Genomic DNA, 17836 nt, shown 5'->3' on the forward strand with positions numbered 1-17836 from the left:
AGCCTGCAGAATGAGTGCACAGGAGCCGCCTGTGCAGATAGCTCCTCCCCCTGCTGCTATGGGAACGTCGGTCCTTGTTACTACCTCATGGTAGATTGCAGAGAAGCTGAAAGGGAGCCCCCTAGTGGTAGCTGCTCCAAACCTTGTTTACAGCGATGAAGCAGCAATATTTTTTTATTATGCAAGTACATTACAGAAATGAGGAGACGAATACAAACTAGTAGATGAGCAGAAGGTGTGAAAAGTTACTGCTACTCTTAAAGGGGTTGTCCAATTGTAAGCTTTTGATGGCCAATCGCTGCAGTGGCCATGCTTGGTATTGCAGCAGCAGCTCCCATGGAAGTGAATGGCTGGTTAATACCACGCCTGGCCACTGCAATGGAGCTTCCTGCAGAATCGCGCGAGCCTGCTAACGGACGCGACAGATCTGCTATTTATGACCTACCTTAAGGACCGGCAGCGGTTTACAGCTGGACATCCCTTTTTGTTGGTCACGGTAATCCCTTCCTTAATGCTTTATTATATGTGGGGGAAAAGAAGCAAAGGCTTTGGGACACCATGACTATCGCTGCCACGAGACTAACCTCTTATGACTTACTGTAACTTTCTGTCTCCACAGCGGATGGCGAAATAGTGGAACAAGTGATCAGTCAGCAGACAACCTCTGATCAGCAGAACCAGGAGCCCAACGTGCGCCCAGAGCAGCGACCGAATCCCGAGCAAGAACCCGGCTCAAGCGCCCAGGCCAGCAGCGCCGCGAGAAGAGGTACGGTGTGTTGTGGATGCCGCGGTTATCCCTCCAGCACGGTTGTATGTATTAAGTTCCTATTGGATGTTTGTTTCTTATCCCCCTAGATCTTGCTTCTCCCCCAAATATCGGCCTGAGGCGTAGCGGACAGATAGAAGGTGTTCGTCAGATGCATAATAATGCGCCTCGCAGTCAGATTGCTACTGAGAGGGATTTGCTTGCCTGGAGGAAGCGGGTTGTCGTGCCCGAGATACCGAGCGTCACCTACAGGTCCGTGTTTTGTCCGTATTTAGTGCTGGTCTGGCTGTTTTGTTCACTGAATCTCCCAAATAAATCAGTCATGTTTGCCTCAAAGTGGTACCAAGATCTGCAGCTCGTCCGCACAAACATGCCCAGGCTGCCCATTCAATGGGAATGTAAAAGTTATGGCGAGGGAAAGCAATCGTTTAAATGTTTTCTTTCTTTGTAAAAGTAGTAAAACCTGATAGAACTCGATACGTTCGGGCTCATCGAATATTTTGACCTGCAGAATAAAGTACCTCTTTTTTACCGCACTAAGAACTCCATTCCTCCAAAAACACAAAGTTGCGTTTTTTTTTTTTAATTTCACCCCACTTAATTTAAAGCTTCTCATCTGTGTCATTGGGGGGCACACCTTTGACTGGGTATAGCTGCTGCCACTAGGAGGTGGGCACAGAGCGAAAAAAGTGTTAGCTCCTCCTACCAGCTACATATTCCCTGCAAGCACCAAGCTGACCAGTTTTAGCTTGGTGTCCATAGGAGGCCAACCTTTCTTTGACCGGTTTTCAGTCGTTTTCCTTCCACATTCTTGGGAATGGGGCCGGCATTAAACACTCCACTTATCTTAGAAGAGGGTGGCGGCGTGGCCTGCGACCAATATGGAGTCGCATGTGAGAGGAGCTCCCCAGGGAACTCAGAATCCTCCTAAAATCCTGGCCTTACCTCACTGCTGATGTTTTGGGTGAACTGACTGGACTCCTAGATCCTGCTGGAAGACCTGGGCTGCGACTGAAGTAAATTGTATCCCCCTGATGCTGCCGCGGAGACCGCGAGCCGCAGCGGAAGTGGAGCCGCGCCAATGCACTGTCTTTCACACCCGTCGCCCTGCAACTACTGCCAAGACCCACCTCACCTGCAGACCGGGCTGAAACGCTGGAGTGGTCTATCCCCCTACCTCTGGTACAGACCATCCGAAACAGGACCCTGTCAGCGATCCGCAGCCTACCTGGCTGCACTGGCCGCCCTGCCGCTCCAAGCCCCACCGCTGCCGCTGGGCTGCGACGCCTTGCATCTGGCCGGGCGCTGAGGTGAAGTGATCTCCCGATCTGGATCCGGCCCTGTGAAGCGGAGCGTTCTATTCCCCCACCTCCGACACAGTCCACCCGGAACTGGACCCTGTCAGAGAACCGCGGCCTACCTGGTCGCGCTGACCGCCCTGCTGCTCCGAACCCCCCCGCCGCTCCGATCCTTGCCGCTGGGCTACGGCACCTTACAATCGGCCGAGCGCTGAACGTAAAGCGATCCGGCCCTGCGGAGCCCGCGACGATACGCGAGTTCCTGGTGGAGGTTGTGGAACAATACTTTAGGCTGGTGAGGTACCGGCCCTGCAACGGTGCCCTTAGGGGTGAGTGAATCGCGACGAGAGAACCTCTCTGTCCCCCTGGGAGGCACCCCCTCTACCACCCGGCGCCATTACATAGCAGCCCTTGAAAAGAGGGACAAGAAGCCGACTGATCGACTGTATAACACCTGTATAGGCCATAGCCAGATCGGCTGGCAGATACAGCGGGGCCCTTCTGTGACGCTGATTCCCCCGAACCTCCAAATAACGCCCCACACACTGCGGGATAGGATGCCTAAAGTCCCTAACTGGCGGCGATACTGACCCACGGTACTGTTACCCTCCATCCCTGGCGCCGCGACGGGGCTGAGCCCCGGCTCGACCCTTCTGGACCGCAGCACAGATTGTTTCACTAACTTTTGACAATTACTGTAGCCTCGCGGTACCAAGACTCCCGCGGACCTACCTGTCTAGGCACTTTACGAAGGGCCCTCCACATTACTTGAACCGCTAACTTGCCCTCCCCGCAAGAAGAGTAACTTGACATCACCTGCATATGAGCAGATTATCTACATTAGCCCGATACTCCCCATCATGAGCACGCGCGCTAAAAGCTGCACCGCAGCGGTAAATTAAAGGAATTCTCCCATGCTGAAACACGCGATCACACTCCGCAGGCGGTACGACCTACCCAGACGAGGGAAAATGAGGGCGAATCCGGGCAAGCTCCGGAAACAACCTTGCGGCAACCTTTAGAAGCAATCAATGCCTGTAAATCCTCCCTCATGGGCAAGATGGAAGAAGTTAGGTCGGACGTTACTCTAAGACAAGATCTACAAAATATGCGAGGCAGGATGCAGGAGAGGGAGGAGCGCATTCCCAATGCAGAGGATTCCCTACGACCGCTTCCCGCGGCGGTGCAGAAAGCCATAAGATTATCAGAATTCTGTCAAAACAGACGGTTTAGAGAACCGCTCGCGTCGAACAACAGACGCATAATCAATCTTCCCGAAAAAACGGAGGGCTCCAATCAAACGTTTGCTGAAAATTGGCTGAAATCTTAGTTGGGCGCCGCCGCCTTCTCTACCCTCTTTACAGTGGAAAGAGCCCACCCTGTTCCGGCGAAACCACCGCAGCCGGTTCCCCCCGCGCCCATTCCTAGCAGGGATCCTAAACTGCAGGGACCGTGACGGCGCTCTGTCAGGCCAGATTAAAAGGCCCACTCAAATAGAACAACTCAACGATCCCTATATTCCCAGACTTTCTGCGGACTTGCAAAAACAAAGAGCCACTTTTACGGAAGTCAAGAAGAAATTCAAAGACAGACATATTCCTTATTCTATGGCATACCCGGCTCGCTTGCGTATTGTAACAGAAGGCAAGGCGGTCTTCCTGCATTCCCCTACTGAAGCCCTGGAGTGGCTTAGTATGCACCCTGTGTCGCCAAGGGATGCTTGATCCTGATCCTGTGCGGCCGGGATCTGGACCCAGCTGAGACTAACATAGCCCATCATCCCCCTGGCCCATAGATGGTGAGGTAGATGTTTGAAATGCAGAGCCGATTTTTCTGTTTCTTCCTTGTCTCCATGCCACCCTAGAGCCACACTTAAAGTCCAGTTGGCAAATCCAGCCCACTATGGGCCATTGGGGTATCCCCTGCCAATAACCTCCTAGTGGATTGTAGCCGCCCTTTTTTCTTTCCTCTTTTCTGACACGCTGATATATAAGTGAGATGTCACATGTTGACTGTTTAAGTTGTTAGTCTAGCCTTTGCTTAAGTCTATGCTGATACAACTCCTCTCCCAATATATGTAAAGCTCCTCCTTTTTTCTCTTCTCTATGTATAGATGCACTGATTATGCTCCATGTCCATATATGTACCAATGTCTTTAACATACTTTAGCTGGAACGTACGAGGCCTGGGCACCGCTATTAAACACACGGGTGTTTTCTCTTACATTAAGCAAATTAACCCCCACATTGTGTCTGCAGGAAACCCACCATACTATAGATACAGCCTTAAAAACCCATGGGCTCAGTGGGTGACCCGCTCCTTCCACACCTCTATCTCCAGGGGCGTCTCGTTACTTATCCACAAATCATTAAGACGGAATCCTATGAATACCCGCAGAGACCCTGAAGGCAGATTCATATTCGTATATGCTGAGATACTCCAAACCCTACGTCATTCTATGTATCTACAACCCACCCCACAGCAATCTTTATCTCCTACAGGCCGCCATAACATTTGCACACCAATACCCCTCGGCAGGAGTGATCTGTATGGGAGACTTTAATCAGGTGATGAGTCCGACCAGAGATAGCTTTCATATACCCTCCAATACCCCACCATTACTGGCTCCCTCTTGCGACAGTTGGTCGAGAGTGTTGGCTGGGTTGACCTCTGGCCGCTGCACCACCCCGAAACCCTAGAATTCACCTGCCACTCTCTTGGACATAATGCTTTGTCAAGAATTGACTACATATTCAGCTCTATGGAGTTGGCGGTCTATCCATTCAACATAACACTTTGCCCACGAGGTATATCGGATCATAGTCCGATTATTACTAACTTTAAGATTCCCCCGCTATAAGATAGTTCCCACTTGGAAGCTGTCACAGAAGATGGCCGTTCCTTACTGACTGAGGAGGGCATATAGATGCATCCTCCTCTCACCATGCAGGTAGCTGACTACCAAATGGAGGGGCCAATAACACCTGTGAGGGACACCGATATAACAGCCACTCACACTGCCTCCTGATAATGAGGGGGTGGCTGCTTGGTGTATACTCCCACACATAGTGGATACAGGGTGCCATTCTGATATATGTAGTTCACCATGCAGACCAGCAACCTATTAATGACGCCATGATAATTCGGCGGGTTGTCCTGCATTTTCAACAGTGAACCACATTGGTACTGCCACCCTGGGCGCCCCCTGGAGTCCTAATGCCACACTGCATGTGAATGATAGATAATAAATGCAAGGCATTGGTTGGATGTTGGCCAAGATACATGAGCCCACTAACCACTTCACGGTTCCTTGCGTTGTAGTGAGTCCCTACACTAATATAAATACATCACAGAAGGGGAAATCAAGAATTAAAAACCATTACAGAAAATGGCCGTTACTTACTGACTGAGGAGGGCATATAGATGCACTTGGAGACTGCATCCATTCTGGCTCAAACCTATCGGATCAGACGACCAAACACCCTTCCACATATCCCTGTTTTTAGATGCTCACAATGGCAATACCCATCCGGCCCTGAAATGGGATACTCTCAAAGCATATCTAAGGGGATGCCTTAAATCCGCTACTTTTCACATAAAAAAATCGACATCTCAGGCTGAACGAGAACTGGAAGCTCAGATGGCCGAAGCTGAAAAGTTGTACGTTTCTAATCCCACAGACACCAACAAAGCCACTTGGCTCAGCCTCTCCCGCCTTCATAAACATCAAATCCACGCTAAGTCCAAACGTAAATTAATTTCACCAAGCAATATTACTTCGAACTGGGAAATCAATCCGGTCATTAGCCAATCTTATCAAAAGAGAATGAAACGAACACGATACTCAAGATAAAAACCAACATGGCGCAGGGTTGGCTGACGCCCATCACAAACTGTTTCAAGGAGTTCTATGCTAACCTATATAGCTCTTCTACTAAAAACACTACATCAGACATCCTAAACTATTTGCAGGACCTGACCTTCCCAACACTCTACAGAACAAGGGGAAGTTTTAGAAGCCCCAATCACTTTAGACGAAATCCGACAAACAATCCAAGGTAAGGCACTCAACAAATCCCCTGGTCCAGAGGGCCTCCCAATAGAGACCTACCGGAAATATATTGAACAGCTAGCCCTGCAGTTATGAGACTAGATAAGTCCCTCCCGCCCTCTTTTTATAAAGCGTCCATCATTGTCATACTGAAACCGATGGACTGCAGTTCTTATCGTCCCATTTCACTGGTAAACGCAGACTATAAAATCCTAACAAAAATCTTGGCTACTAGGCTAAACCAATTCTATCCATTATACACCCTGACCAAACTGGTTGGTTTTATGCCAGGGAAGTCCACGACGATCAATATATGTAGAGTCCAAACGGCCATCCAATTAGGCAGACAACACAACATGCCCTGGGCCCTGGTTTCATTGGATAAGATGAAAGCTTTCGACTCTGGAGTGGATTTTTGTGGAGGCCTGTCTGACCCGATTTGGGTTCGGCCCCTGATTTTTGCAATGGGTCAAAACCATATAGAAGTCTGAGTGCTAATGGGGTAGTAAATGGTATCCTGTCTGCCGAGTTCCGGCTTGCAAGAGGTACCCGTCAAGGGTGCCTGTTATCTCGAGCCTTATTCGCCATAGCCATTGAGGCACTGGCGATTCCCTTGAGATGTACTCCTAACGTCACCGGTATCAGATGGGTGGGTCTTGAGAGTAAGGTGGGTCTGTATGCGGATGACACAATTCTCTTTTTATCAGACCCAATCATTTCCTTTTCCCAAGCCATGACCCATATAGATAAATTCTCCCATTTATCTGGATTACATGTTAATTGGTCCAAATCCACAATCTTATATACTGACGCCTGCGTCTCTAGATATGGACTGGCCGTGGTTTCCACATTAAAATACTTGGGGATGTATATGTCCCGGGACTACAGTAACGCCATTGAGGACAATATTGGCCCACTATTAGAAAATATAAGACACAAACTTGAGCAATGGTCTAAACTACCGCTTTCAGTGGCTGGGCGTATAAATTTCGTCAAAATGGCTATCCAGCCCAAATGCCTGTATGTGCTACAACATATGCCAGTAAGTGTTCCTAAACCTATCTTCCAATCCTTTATCACATCATTATATGGAACTCCTCCCGCTCAAAATTAAGTCTTTCACTACTACAAAGACCTAAAGACCGAGCTGGAATGGCCCTTCCGGACCTACGCCTATATTATTTAGCTGCACAGTTATGAAGTATCCGGTCATGGGTTCTAGACGGGAGATGCCCATAGCAGACCAACAACTTGCAAAACAAGTAAAAGGAAATCACCTACTGAACTACCTAGAATTTCCAGAATGTACAAATTCCTCTGACACATTACCCCTTCATAAACTCGCCCTATGTGTGTGGAAGGAGGTTAAATCCCTTCAGCGATCTGAAGATGTGATGTCCGAACTCCTCCTTTGGAACAACCCTGGCCTCCCAGCCTTGCAGTCGGTTCCTGACCCACAATACTGGGCGACCCTGGGGGTGATCTCACTAGGAGACGTATACACAGATGGGACACTCCCTACATGCACCCAAATGCGTGAAAGGTTGCAATCCCCACAACTTCAACTATTTAGATTCTTCCAATTAAGGCATGCACTAAACTCCCAATTTCCACCTGCCTCTACCCGAATATCAAAATTCCCCACAATCGGCGTCCTTAAATCCCAAGGGCCTAATCTCGGCACTTTACACGCACCTTCTCTCAGCAAAAATTGGCCTTGGCCCACTCCCGGTCTATGACAGGCGGAAGCTTTCTATCCCACCTCTAACACCCGAGGAATGGCTGGACATTATTGAATCCCATCTTTCAGTTTCCCCTGCCACAAACAACAAATTGATCCAGCTCTATAGAATACATCAAGCTTATCTCACTCCTAACCGCCTATATAAAATGGGCAACACCCCTTCAAACTCCTGTCATAGATGCCGCCAACCGAGAGCAAACTTTTGGCATCTGATCTGGGACTGTCCTCCTGTCAATGAATTTTGGTCTAAAATTGCCACTTTCACAAACTCTCTGCTACCACCCCCATTCAATATTAATCCAGATCCCAAGATAATTTTATTCGGCTTGCTGGAGGAAGAGGTGTGGCCAACATACACCCGTATTTTCTTGAAATAATACTATTCCTGGCACGAAAGGTAGTAGCTACACAGTAGACGGCCGCCGAGCCCCCCTCAATTCCACACTGGATTCAGATGGTAAACACTGTAATTTCCTACGAGAAAATCATTTACCAGACTAGAGGATGTCCGGGCAAATTTCAAGAGATATGGGGCTTCTGGCTTGATGCCCACGCCACCTTGTCTCCAGATTAAGTTCTGAGCTTTAGACCATTTCCCTCCCCCTTTTTTCTCCCCCTCCCCTTCCCTTTTTTCTCCCCCCTCCCCTTCCCTTTTTTCTCCCCCCTCCCCTTCCCTTTTTTCTCCCCCCTCCCCTTCCCTTTTTTCTCCCCCCTCCACTTCCCTTTTTTCTCCCCCCTCCCCTTCCCTTTTTTCTCCCCCCTCCCCTTCCCTTTTTTCTCCCCCCTCCCCTTCCCTTTTTTCTCCCCCCTCCCCTTCCCTTTTTTCTCCCCCCTCCCCTTCCCTTTTTTCTCCCCCCTCCCCTTCCCTTTTTTCTCCCCCCTCCCCTTCCCTTTTTTCTCCCCCCTCCCCCCCTTTTCACCCCCTCCCCTCCCCCACTTTTTCACCCCCTCCCCCACTTTTTCACCCCCTCCCCCACTTTTTCACCCCCTCCCCTCCCCCTTTTTCACCCCTCCCCACTTTTCCCCCCTCCCCTCCCCCCTTTTTCACCCCTCCCCACTTTTCCCCCCTCCCCTCCCCCCTTTCCCCCCTCCCCTTTCCCCCCTCCCCTCCCCCCCCTTCCCCTCTCCCCTCCCCCCCTTCCCCTCTCCCCTCCCCCCCTTCCCCCCTCCCCTCCCCCCCTTCCCCCCTCCCCTCCCCCTCCCCTCCCCCCTCCCCTCCCCCCTTTTCCCCCCCTTCCCCCCCCTCCCCTCCCCCCCCTTCCCCCCCTTTCCCCCCACTACTGAATGGGGCTAAGCAACTACGTTGCGACATTGTGTGTGGTTCTCATTGGTCAGTTAGTAGACTTTGCACAGCATATAGGCCAAGTGAGAAAATGCGTCTGTGAACCCTCTCTAATACAGCCAGATTGACCCCCACCACCGGACATTATGCCTCAAGTCCTCGGTCGCAGATGTCGCTCCAAAGCCGTCATTCATGCATCTTCCTTGGGTTGACCGACCTCTCTTGGTACCAAACTGGGTGAGATTATTTCTCAGACCTCTGATAGTAAAAGTTCTCATCACCAGAAAACCAATCCAGTCGTGCCAGAGCTGCCAAAAACAAAGCTGGTCTCCGATTCATTCCTTTCACCGCCCCCGGACCGCGGATAGTAAGCAATTGTTATAGAACTAAAGCAGAAAGCCTTCCTTTACAGCCTCCTCTGGTGTAGCCTGATCTCTCCATGGGACAAATTCATGGACTCTTAACCCTTTCCAATCCAATTTGTATCCTGGTTTTCCTAGGGGGCTTACTCTTTTTCTGCTGTTATACAATGGCGCTATCTGCTGGCTAAAGCCAGTACTGCATGAGGTGACACGTTGGATAGGCTCCGACAGCAGAGAGGCTGGCAATATACAGTAAGAGAACTCCGAGGGGCGTTTTCCAACAGAGCTGTACAGCCTTAAATTATGTCTTCAGACGTCAGACAGTGGATTGGAAAGGGTTAATCAAGACGTCGGCCTGCCTCGACAGCTTCAACGCACTCTTTGGTGGCTGGACTCTCAACGTGTTCATCAGGGTGCCCCCCTCAAACTCCACATTGGCAAGCACCCACCACGAATGCCAGCCTGCTGGACTGGTACATTGCTGACTCAGAGCGCTTGGTCCATGTTGAAGTGTTCCCTTCTGATGAGCCTGTTGGAGCGGCGGCCATTCTCCTTCTGCTTCAGTACTTCACATCCCACTAAGAGGTCTAAATGGACAACCAGACAGCCATCACGTACTTGAATCAGCAAGGCGGAAGCTGCGGCTCGGCGGTCATGGCGGAAGAAGTGAAAACCTTGGCATGGGCTGCGGATCACCTTCCAGCAGTTCATCCCACAGGTACGAAGGCTGGAGCCGGGCGTGCCCTCGGAACTTCTGGGAGGGATTCCTAGTTTCCATACTTCACCCCTTCTTTCCCGCTCATCCCCTGACTTCTCAAGAAGATCAACATGGAAGGCTCTCTGGTGATTCTTATTGCTCCGGACTGGCCTCCATGCATCTGGTAGGCAGATCTTGTATACCTACTCATCGGCACTCCGTGACTGTAATGGAGGAGGCTGTACCCCCATATCGGTAGAGGCCGCACTGCTGGCTGTAATGGAGGAGGCTGCACCCCATGTGTGTAGAGGCCGCACTGCTGGCTGTAATGGAGGAGGCTGCACCCCATGTGTGTAGAGGCCGCACTGCTGGCTGTAATGGAGGAGGCTGCACCCCATGTGTGTAGAGGCCGCACTGCTGACTGTAATGGAGGAGGCTGCACCCCATGTGTGTAGAGGTCGCACTGCTGGCTGTAATGGAGGAGGCTGCACCCCATGTGTGTAGAGGCCGCACTGCTGACTGTAATGGAGGAGGCTGCACCCCATGTGTGTAGAGGCCGCACTGCTGGCTGTAATGGAGGAGGCTGCACCCCATGTGTGTAGAGGCCGCACTGCTGGCTGTAATGGAGGAGGCTGCACCCCATGTGTGTAGAGGCCGCACTGCTGGCTGTAATGGAGGAGGCTGCACCCCATATTTGTAGAGGCCGCACTGCTGGCTGTAATGGAGGAGGCTGCACCCCATGTGTGTAGAGGCCGCACTGCTGGCTGTAATGGAGGAGGCTGCACCCCATATTTGTAGAGGCCGCACTGCTGACTGTAATGGAGGAGGCTGCACCCCATGTGTGTAGAGGCCGCACTGCTGGCTGTAATGGAGGAGGCTGCACCCCATGTGTGTAGAGGCCGCACTGCTGGCTGTAATGGAGGAGGCTGCACCCCATATTTGTAGAGGCCGCACTGCTGACTGTAATGGAGGAGGCTGCACCCCATGTGTGTAGAGGCCGCACTGCTGGCTGTAATGGAGGAGGCTGCACCCCATATTTGTAGAGGCCGCACTGCTGGCTGTAATGGAGGAGGCTGCACCCCATATTTGTAGAGGCCGCACTGCTGTAATGGAGGAGGCTGCACCCCATGTGTGTAGAGGCCGAACTGCTGGCTGTAATGAAGGCTGCACCCCATATTTGTAGAGGCCGCACTGCTGGCTGTAATGGAGGAGGCTGCACCCCATGTGTGTAGAGGCCGCACTGCTGGCTGTAATGGAGGCTGCACCCCATATTTGTAGAGGCCGCACTGCTGGTTGTAATGGAGGAGGCTGCACCCCATATTTATAGAGGCCGCACTGCTGGCTGTAATGGAGGAGGCTGCACCCCATATTTATAGAGGCCGCACTGCTGGCTGTAATGGAGGAGGCTGCACCCCATATTTGTAGAGGCCGCACTGCTGGTTGTAATGGAGGAGGCTGCACCCCATATTTATAGAGGCCGCACTGCTGGTTGTAATGGAGGAGGCTGCACCCCATATTTGTAGAGGCCGCACTGCTGGTTGTAATGGAGGAGGCTGCACCCCATATTTGTAGAGGTCGCACTGCTGGCTGTAATGGAGGAAGCTGCACCCCATATTTGTAGAGGCCGCACCGCTGGTTGTAATGGGGGAGGCTGCACCCCCATATCGGTAGAGGCCGCACTGCTGGTTGTAATGGAGGAGGCTGCACCCCATATTTGTAGAGGCCGCACCGCTGGTTGTAATGGAGGAGGCTGCACCCCATATTTGTAGAGGCCGCACTGCTGGTTGTAATGGAGGAGGCTGCACCCCATGTGTGTAGAGGCCGCACTGCTGGTTGTAATGGAGGAGGCTGCACCCCATATTTGTAGAGGTCGCACTGCTGGTTGTAATGGAGGAGGCTGCACCCCATATTTGTAGAGGCCGCACCGCTGGTTGTAATGGAGGAGGCTGCACCCCCATATCGGTAGAGGCCACACTGCTGGCTGTAATGGAGGAGGCTGCACCCCATATCGGTAGAGGCTGCACCGCTGGCTGTAATGGAGGAGGCTGCACCCCATATTTGTAGAGGTCGCACTGCTGGTTGTAATGGAGGAGGCTGCACCCCATATCGGTAGAGGCTGCACCGCTGGCTGTAATGGAGGAGGCTGCACCCCATATTTGTAGAGGTCGCACTGCTGGCTGTAATGGAGGAGACTGCACCCCATATTTGTAGAGGCCGCACCGCTGGTTGTAATGGAGGAGGCTGCACCCCCATATCGGTAGAGGCCGAACTGCTGGTTGTAATGGAGGAGGCTGCACCCCATATCGGTAGAGGCTGCACCGCTGGCTGTAATGGAGGAGGCTGCACCCCCATATCGGTAGAGGCTGCACCCCCATATCGGTAGAGGCTGCACCCCCATATCGGTAGAGGCTGCACCCCCATATCGGTAGAGGCTGCACCCCCATATCGGTAGAGGCTGCACCCCCATATCGGTAGAGGCTGCACCCCCATATCGGTAGAGGCTGCACCCCCATATCGGTAGAGGCCGCACTGCCGGCTGTAATGGAGGCTTCTTAATCTTCTATTCATTTGCCCTCTTGCAGGAAGGAGGAAGATGTTCGAATTGCAAAGGGAGAGCAGGAGAAGTTGTTTTACGTGAGTCAGAAGCCGGAGCGTCTCTGTGACTTTTCTCAGGAGGTAAGTTTTTCGTCTTTTTCCCCTGCGATCATCGGTGTTACATCAATATGACGCCCCTTTTTACCTTAGAGCAGGATTGGCATTGCTGTAGGCCCACAAACTGTTTTTTATAAAGCCTTGTTCTTTTTACTTCGGCCTCTTTGGCGCTCGCTACATGCGTTCATTTCATTCAGTGTATAAGCAGTAAGCAGTGAGCTCCCCCTACTGGTGGCTGGAGGAAGCCAAAATGTTTTTTGCGAGGGAATTTAGAGCTCTGGATCAGTAAAAGGGTTCCTGGGGAGATTTGACGCCTTTGTACAAGTAACATTACAGGCCCTTTTACACACAAAGATAATCTTTCAAATGATGGACTGATTAAGGGTGCGTTTACACTGCAAAGAGGATCGCTCAAAAGATGGCATTTGAGAAATCATTTTGCATAAACTGCTACTTGGCACGAATACCTATTAGTACTAAGTAGCAGCGTGTGAGCCACGGGGAGCCATGGTCAGGGAACGGACCACCCGCTGTTTCCTGATTATTTTCGCTTTGATCTGCCAAGGGGCTGACAGCTGATACAATGTTATCAGCGCTCCCCAGGAAGAGCACAGTATGCAGTCCTGATTATCAACTATTCTGCCGAATTATGGTTTTCAAGCCGAACTGAAAACCGTTGTAAGACAGGACTTTCACTCAAAAGACAGCTAAGGGCCCATTTAAAAAACAATTCAAAATACGCTCAAAAGCTATCTGTTTGCAAGGAGCAATAACTCCTCTTCACTTGCATGTAAAAGGACCTCTAGGAGTTGTTTGCAGAGCCCAGTGTGTGATTAAACAGCTGCCAACACATTCCATCGTCATCCTCCTCAGTTATTGTAAAAATGCCATCATTCAAACAAAAAGCGCACCATTCCCGCGTTTACATGTAATGATTATCACCGATTTTTGGCCATTTGGACGAGTTTTAAGACCTAATTGTTGCGTGTAAAAGGGCCTTTAGTCCATCTGAAGCTGTCAATAATAAGTCCAATGACTGAATGGTGGCATCCCGCCGGGATAAGGCTCAGTCTACTCCCTGGTAGATCAGCGGGCTGTGGCTTGATTCCCTAAATACACCAACGCTCATCCAATGTACGGGGGAGCCGGGGATATGGCTGACAGTTGGTGAAGGGGCTGGTTATGGTTCAAGGCCATGGAGATGCTCTTTGGCCCTTGAAGACCTGATTTCTGTTAGTCAGACTAATCTTGCCAGTGTGGAGCCCTTCTTTTATGTGAGTGGACTTGTTGTTTGTAGGCTAACTTTTGGGCCCGTCACCTGAGGCTGCGCAAGAAGATCATCTCCCGCATGCGCCAATCGCGCCGTGAAGTGGAGGAGTTTCTTGAGCTGTCTTGTAAGGAAGATTATGGTACCAGGTCCTCCGCTGAGGAGGATGAGGCAAGTGACCATGTGTTTACAAGTATCTCTCTGAATTGGGGCCCCCGGTGCGGCTCAGGGCCAACTCCCAGCAGCGCTGGGCTTAGGGAGCCGTTCACAATTATGTTTTGTTTGCAGATGGAAGATCAGAGTGAGAATTCAGAGGAGTCTGTTGAAGATGAAGACTGGAGGAACACCAGGTGAGATCACAGGTCTCAGGTTCACCACTCCATATCTGCAGCTTCTAATGAAGGCTAGAATACATTATACGGAAAGCGGCCAATCCCCTTCTTACATTGTTAGGTTAGTTTGTTGTATGTACCCCTCCATCATTCTGCACTCGGGAACCCATAATGACAAAGTGACAACAGAACCGGAGGTGTGTGTGTGTGTGTGTGTGTGTGTGTGTGTATATATATATATATATGTGTGTATGTATGTGTGTGTGTATGTATGTGTATGTATGTATATATATATATGTGTGTGTGTGTGTGTGTGTGTGTGTGTGTGTGTGTGTGTGTGTGTGTGTATATATATATGTATATATATGTATGTGTGTGTATATGTATAAAATTATTTTTGTAAAAACCTCACATTCTGCAGTGACGTAAGTATTCACACCCCTGTACACAGGTGACCCTTCTGCCCGGTCTAATGTCCCTTGTACTCTGGATCAGGTGGTCATTATCTCTGTTCTTTGCTCCATTCAGCTTTCCATCCACCCTGACCGGTCTCCCCTCCCCCAGCATGATGCTTCACCACCAGGCTTCACTGTAGGGATGGTATTGGGCAGGTGATGAGCAGCGCCTGATTTCCATCCCCCTGACCGGTCTCCCCTCTCCCACATGACGCTTCACTGTAGGGATGGTATAGGGTGGGTGATGAGCGGCGCCTGGTTTCCATCCACCCTGACTGGTCTCCCCTCCCCCACATGATGCTCCACCGCCAGGTTTCACTGTAGGGATGGTATTGGGCAGGTGATGAGCGGCGCCTGGTTTCCATCCCCCCTGACCGGTCTCTCCTCCCCCACATAATGTTCCACCACCAGGCTTCACTGTAGGGATGGTATTGGGCAGGTGATGAGCGGCGCCTGGTTTCCATCCACCCTGACTGGTCTCCCCTCCCCCAGCATGATGCTCCACCACCAGGCTTCACTGTAGGGATGGTATTGGGCAGGTGATGAGCGGCGCCTGGTTTCCATCCCCCTGACCGGTCTCCCCTCCCCCAGCATGATGGTCCACCACCAGGTGTCACTGTAGGGATGGTATTGGGCAGGTGATGAGCAGCGCCTGGTTTCCATCCCCCCTGAACGGTCTCCCCTCCCCCACATAATGTTCCACCACCAGGCTTCACTGTAGGGATGGTATTGGGCCAGTGATGAGCAGCGCCTGGTTTCCTTTTTTTAGACAGAATGCTTAGAGGCCAAGAAGTTCCATCTTGGGATCATCAGAGCAGAGAACCTTGTTTCTCGCAGTCTGAGGGTTCTTTGGGGTCTTTTTGGTAACTCCAGGCGGCTTCCATGCCTTTTAATGCCATAAAGCCCGTATTGGTGGAGGCTGCAGGGATGGTTGACCTTCCAGAAGTTTCTCCCATCTGCACACAATCTTTGGAGCTCAACCAGAGTGACCGCTGGGTTCTTGGTCACCTCTCTGACTTAGGCCCTTCTCTCCTTAGTTTGGGGGTCGGCGGCTCTAGGAAGAGTCCCGGTTGTTCTTCCATGTAAGTATTATGGGGGCTGCTGGGCTCTTGGTCACCTCTCTGAACAAGACCCTTCTCCCCCTTAGTTTGGGGGTCGGTGGCTCAAGGAAGAGTCCTGGTTGTTCTTCCATGTCAATATTATGGGGGCCCTTGGGCTCTTGGTCTCCTTTCTTACCGAGGTCCTCCTTCCCCTTAGTTTGAGGGGTCGGCGGATCTAGGAAGAGTCCAGGTTGTTGTTCCATGTAAGTATTATGGAGTCTGCTGGGCTCTTGGTCACCCCTCTTACAAGACCCTTCTCCCCTTAGTTTGAGGGGTCGGCGGATCTAGGAAGAGTCCTGGTTGTTCTTCCATGTAAGTATTATGGGGGCCACTGGGTTCTTGGTCACCTCTCTGACTGAGACCCTTCTCCCCTGTAGTCTGGGGGGTTCGGCGGCTCTTGGAAGAGTCCTGGTTGTTTTTCCATGTAAGTATTATGGGGGCCGCTGGGTTCTTGGCCACCTCTCTTACAAGACCCTTCTCTCCCTTAGTTTCGGGGTCGGCGGCTCTAGAATAGTCCTGGTTGTTTTTCCATGCAAGTATTTTGGGGGCCGCTGGGCTCTTGGTCTCCTCTCTTACAAGACTCTTCTCTCCTTTAGTTTGGGGGTCAGCGGATCTAGGAAGAGTCCTGGTTGCTCTTCCATGTAAGTATTATGGGGAGCGCTGAGCTCTTGGTCACCTCTCTTACTGAGCTCCTTCTCCCCCTTAGTCTGGTGGGTCGTGGGTTCTAGGAAGAGTCCTGGTTGTTTTTCCATGTAAGTATTATGGGGGCCACTGGGTCCTTGGGAACTTTTAGGCCGGCAGATGGTTTTTGCAGCTTCTCCAGATCTGCGCCTCCACACAATCTTGTCTCTGAGCTCTACAGGCAGTTCTGTCCTCCTCATGGCTTGGTTTTGGCTCTGATCTGCATTGTGAGCAGTGAGACCTTATATAGACAAGGGGGGTCCTATGTACAATCTGCTGAATTTACCACCGGTGACTCCAATCTAGAAGCATTTCAAAGATGATTAAGAGGAATTGGAGGCCCCAGAACTAAATTCACGTTTCATACCAAAGGGTGTGAATTCTTATGTCAACGCAGAAGGGGAGGCTTTTGTTTTTTTTTTTATATATTTTTTTTAAATGTACGAAGATTTCTCCGGTTGTTGTCTCTTTGTCATTATGGGGTTCTGAGTGCAGAATGATGGAACACAAGGCCACAACATAAAATGTAGCGCAGTGAGGGGCGTGAAGACTTCTTGGACGCATTGTGCACTGAGGCCTCCATACAATCCATTAGGCTGTTCCTTCAGACTTATTACACTAGCCCGAGGATTATAAGTTACCTCTTGCTTTCTCTGTCGTAGTGACTTGACCAGTGAGTATTCTGATTGGACAACAGACGCTGGAATCAATCTCCATCCACCAAGCCGTAATGCCACACGACGTAGAGTGAAGAAGCTGGTGAGCAGCTCCGAGACTGAGAGTTCAGCAGGGGAGGAATCCACAGAAGAGAAGTCCACCCCCAGAAAGCAGAGGAAAAGTCCCAAAAACGAGGTGAAGTGGGGCTGCCACCCGCCGTTCAAGACACAACATGTGATTGTCAGTCAATATCAATCCTGTATGTAGGGTGCCTCCCAGGTTGTGGGGCTGCGCGTAGGGTGCCTCCCAGGTTGTGGGGCTGCGCGTAGGGTGCCTCCCAGGTTGTGGGGCTGCGCGTAGGGTGCCTCCCAGGTTGTGGGGCTGCGCGTAGGGTGCCTCCCAGGTTGTGGGGCTGCGCGTAGGGTGCCTCCCAGGTTGTGGGGCTGCGCGTATAATTTTTAGGAAGTTATAGCAGAGCAGTGCACCGCACCG

General features: G+C 51.2%; 1 protein-coding gene across 1 annotated transcript in view; it reads left to right on the plus strand.

The window, feature by feature from the left end:
- Window positions 1–17836, plus strand: part of BRWD1 (bromodomain and WD repeat domain containing 1) — a 123346-nt gene that overhangs the window by 61528 nt on the left and 43982 nt on the right. Inside the window, exons 18-23 of the mRNA XM_066598957.1 lie at window positions 620–766; window positions 856–1018; window positions 12783–12876; window positions 14150–14290; window positions 14408–14469; window positions 17350–17539. Coding sequence (XP_066455054.1) covers window positions 620–766; window positions 856–1018; window positions 12783–12876; window positions 14150–14290; window positions 14408–14469; window positions 17350–17539 — 797 coding nt within the window. The remainder of the gene's footprint in view (window positions 1–619; window positions 767–855; window positions 1019–12782; window positions 12877–14149; window positions 14291–14407; window positions 14470–17349; window positions 17540–17836) is intronic.

This window comes from Eleutherodactylus coqui, chromosome 4 (assembly GCF_035609145.1).
Source record: "Eleutherodactylus coqui strain aEleCoq1 chromosome 4, aEleCoq1.hap1, whole genome shotgun sequence".
In the NCBI taxonomy this organism is placed as follows: Eukaryota; Metazoa; Chordata; class Amphibia; order Anura; family Eleutherodactylidae; genus Eleutherodactylus; species Eleutherodactylus coqui.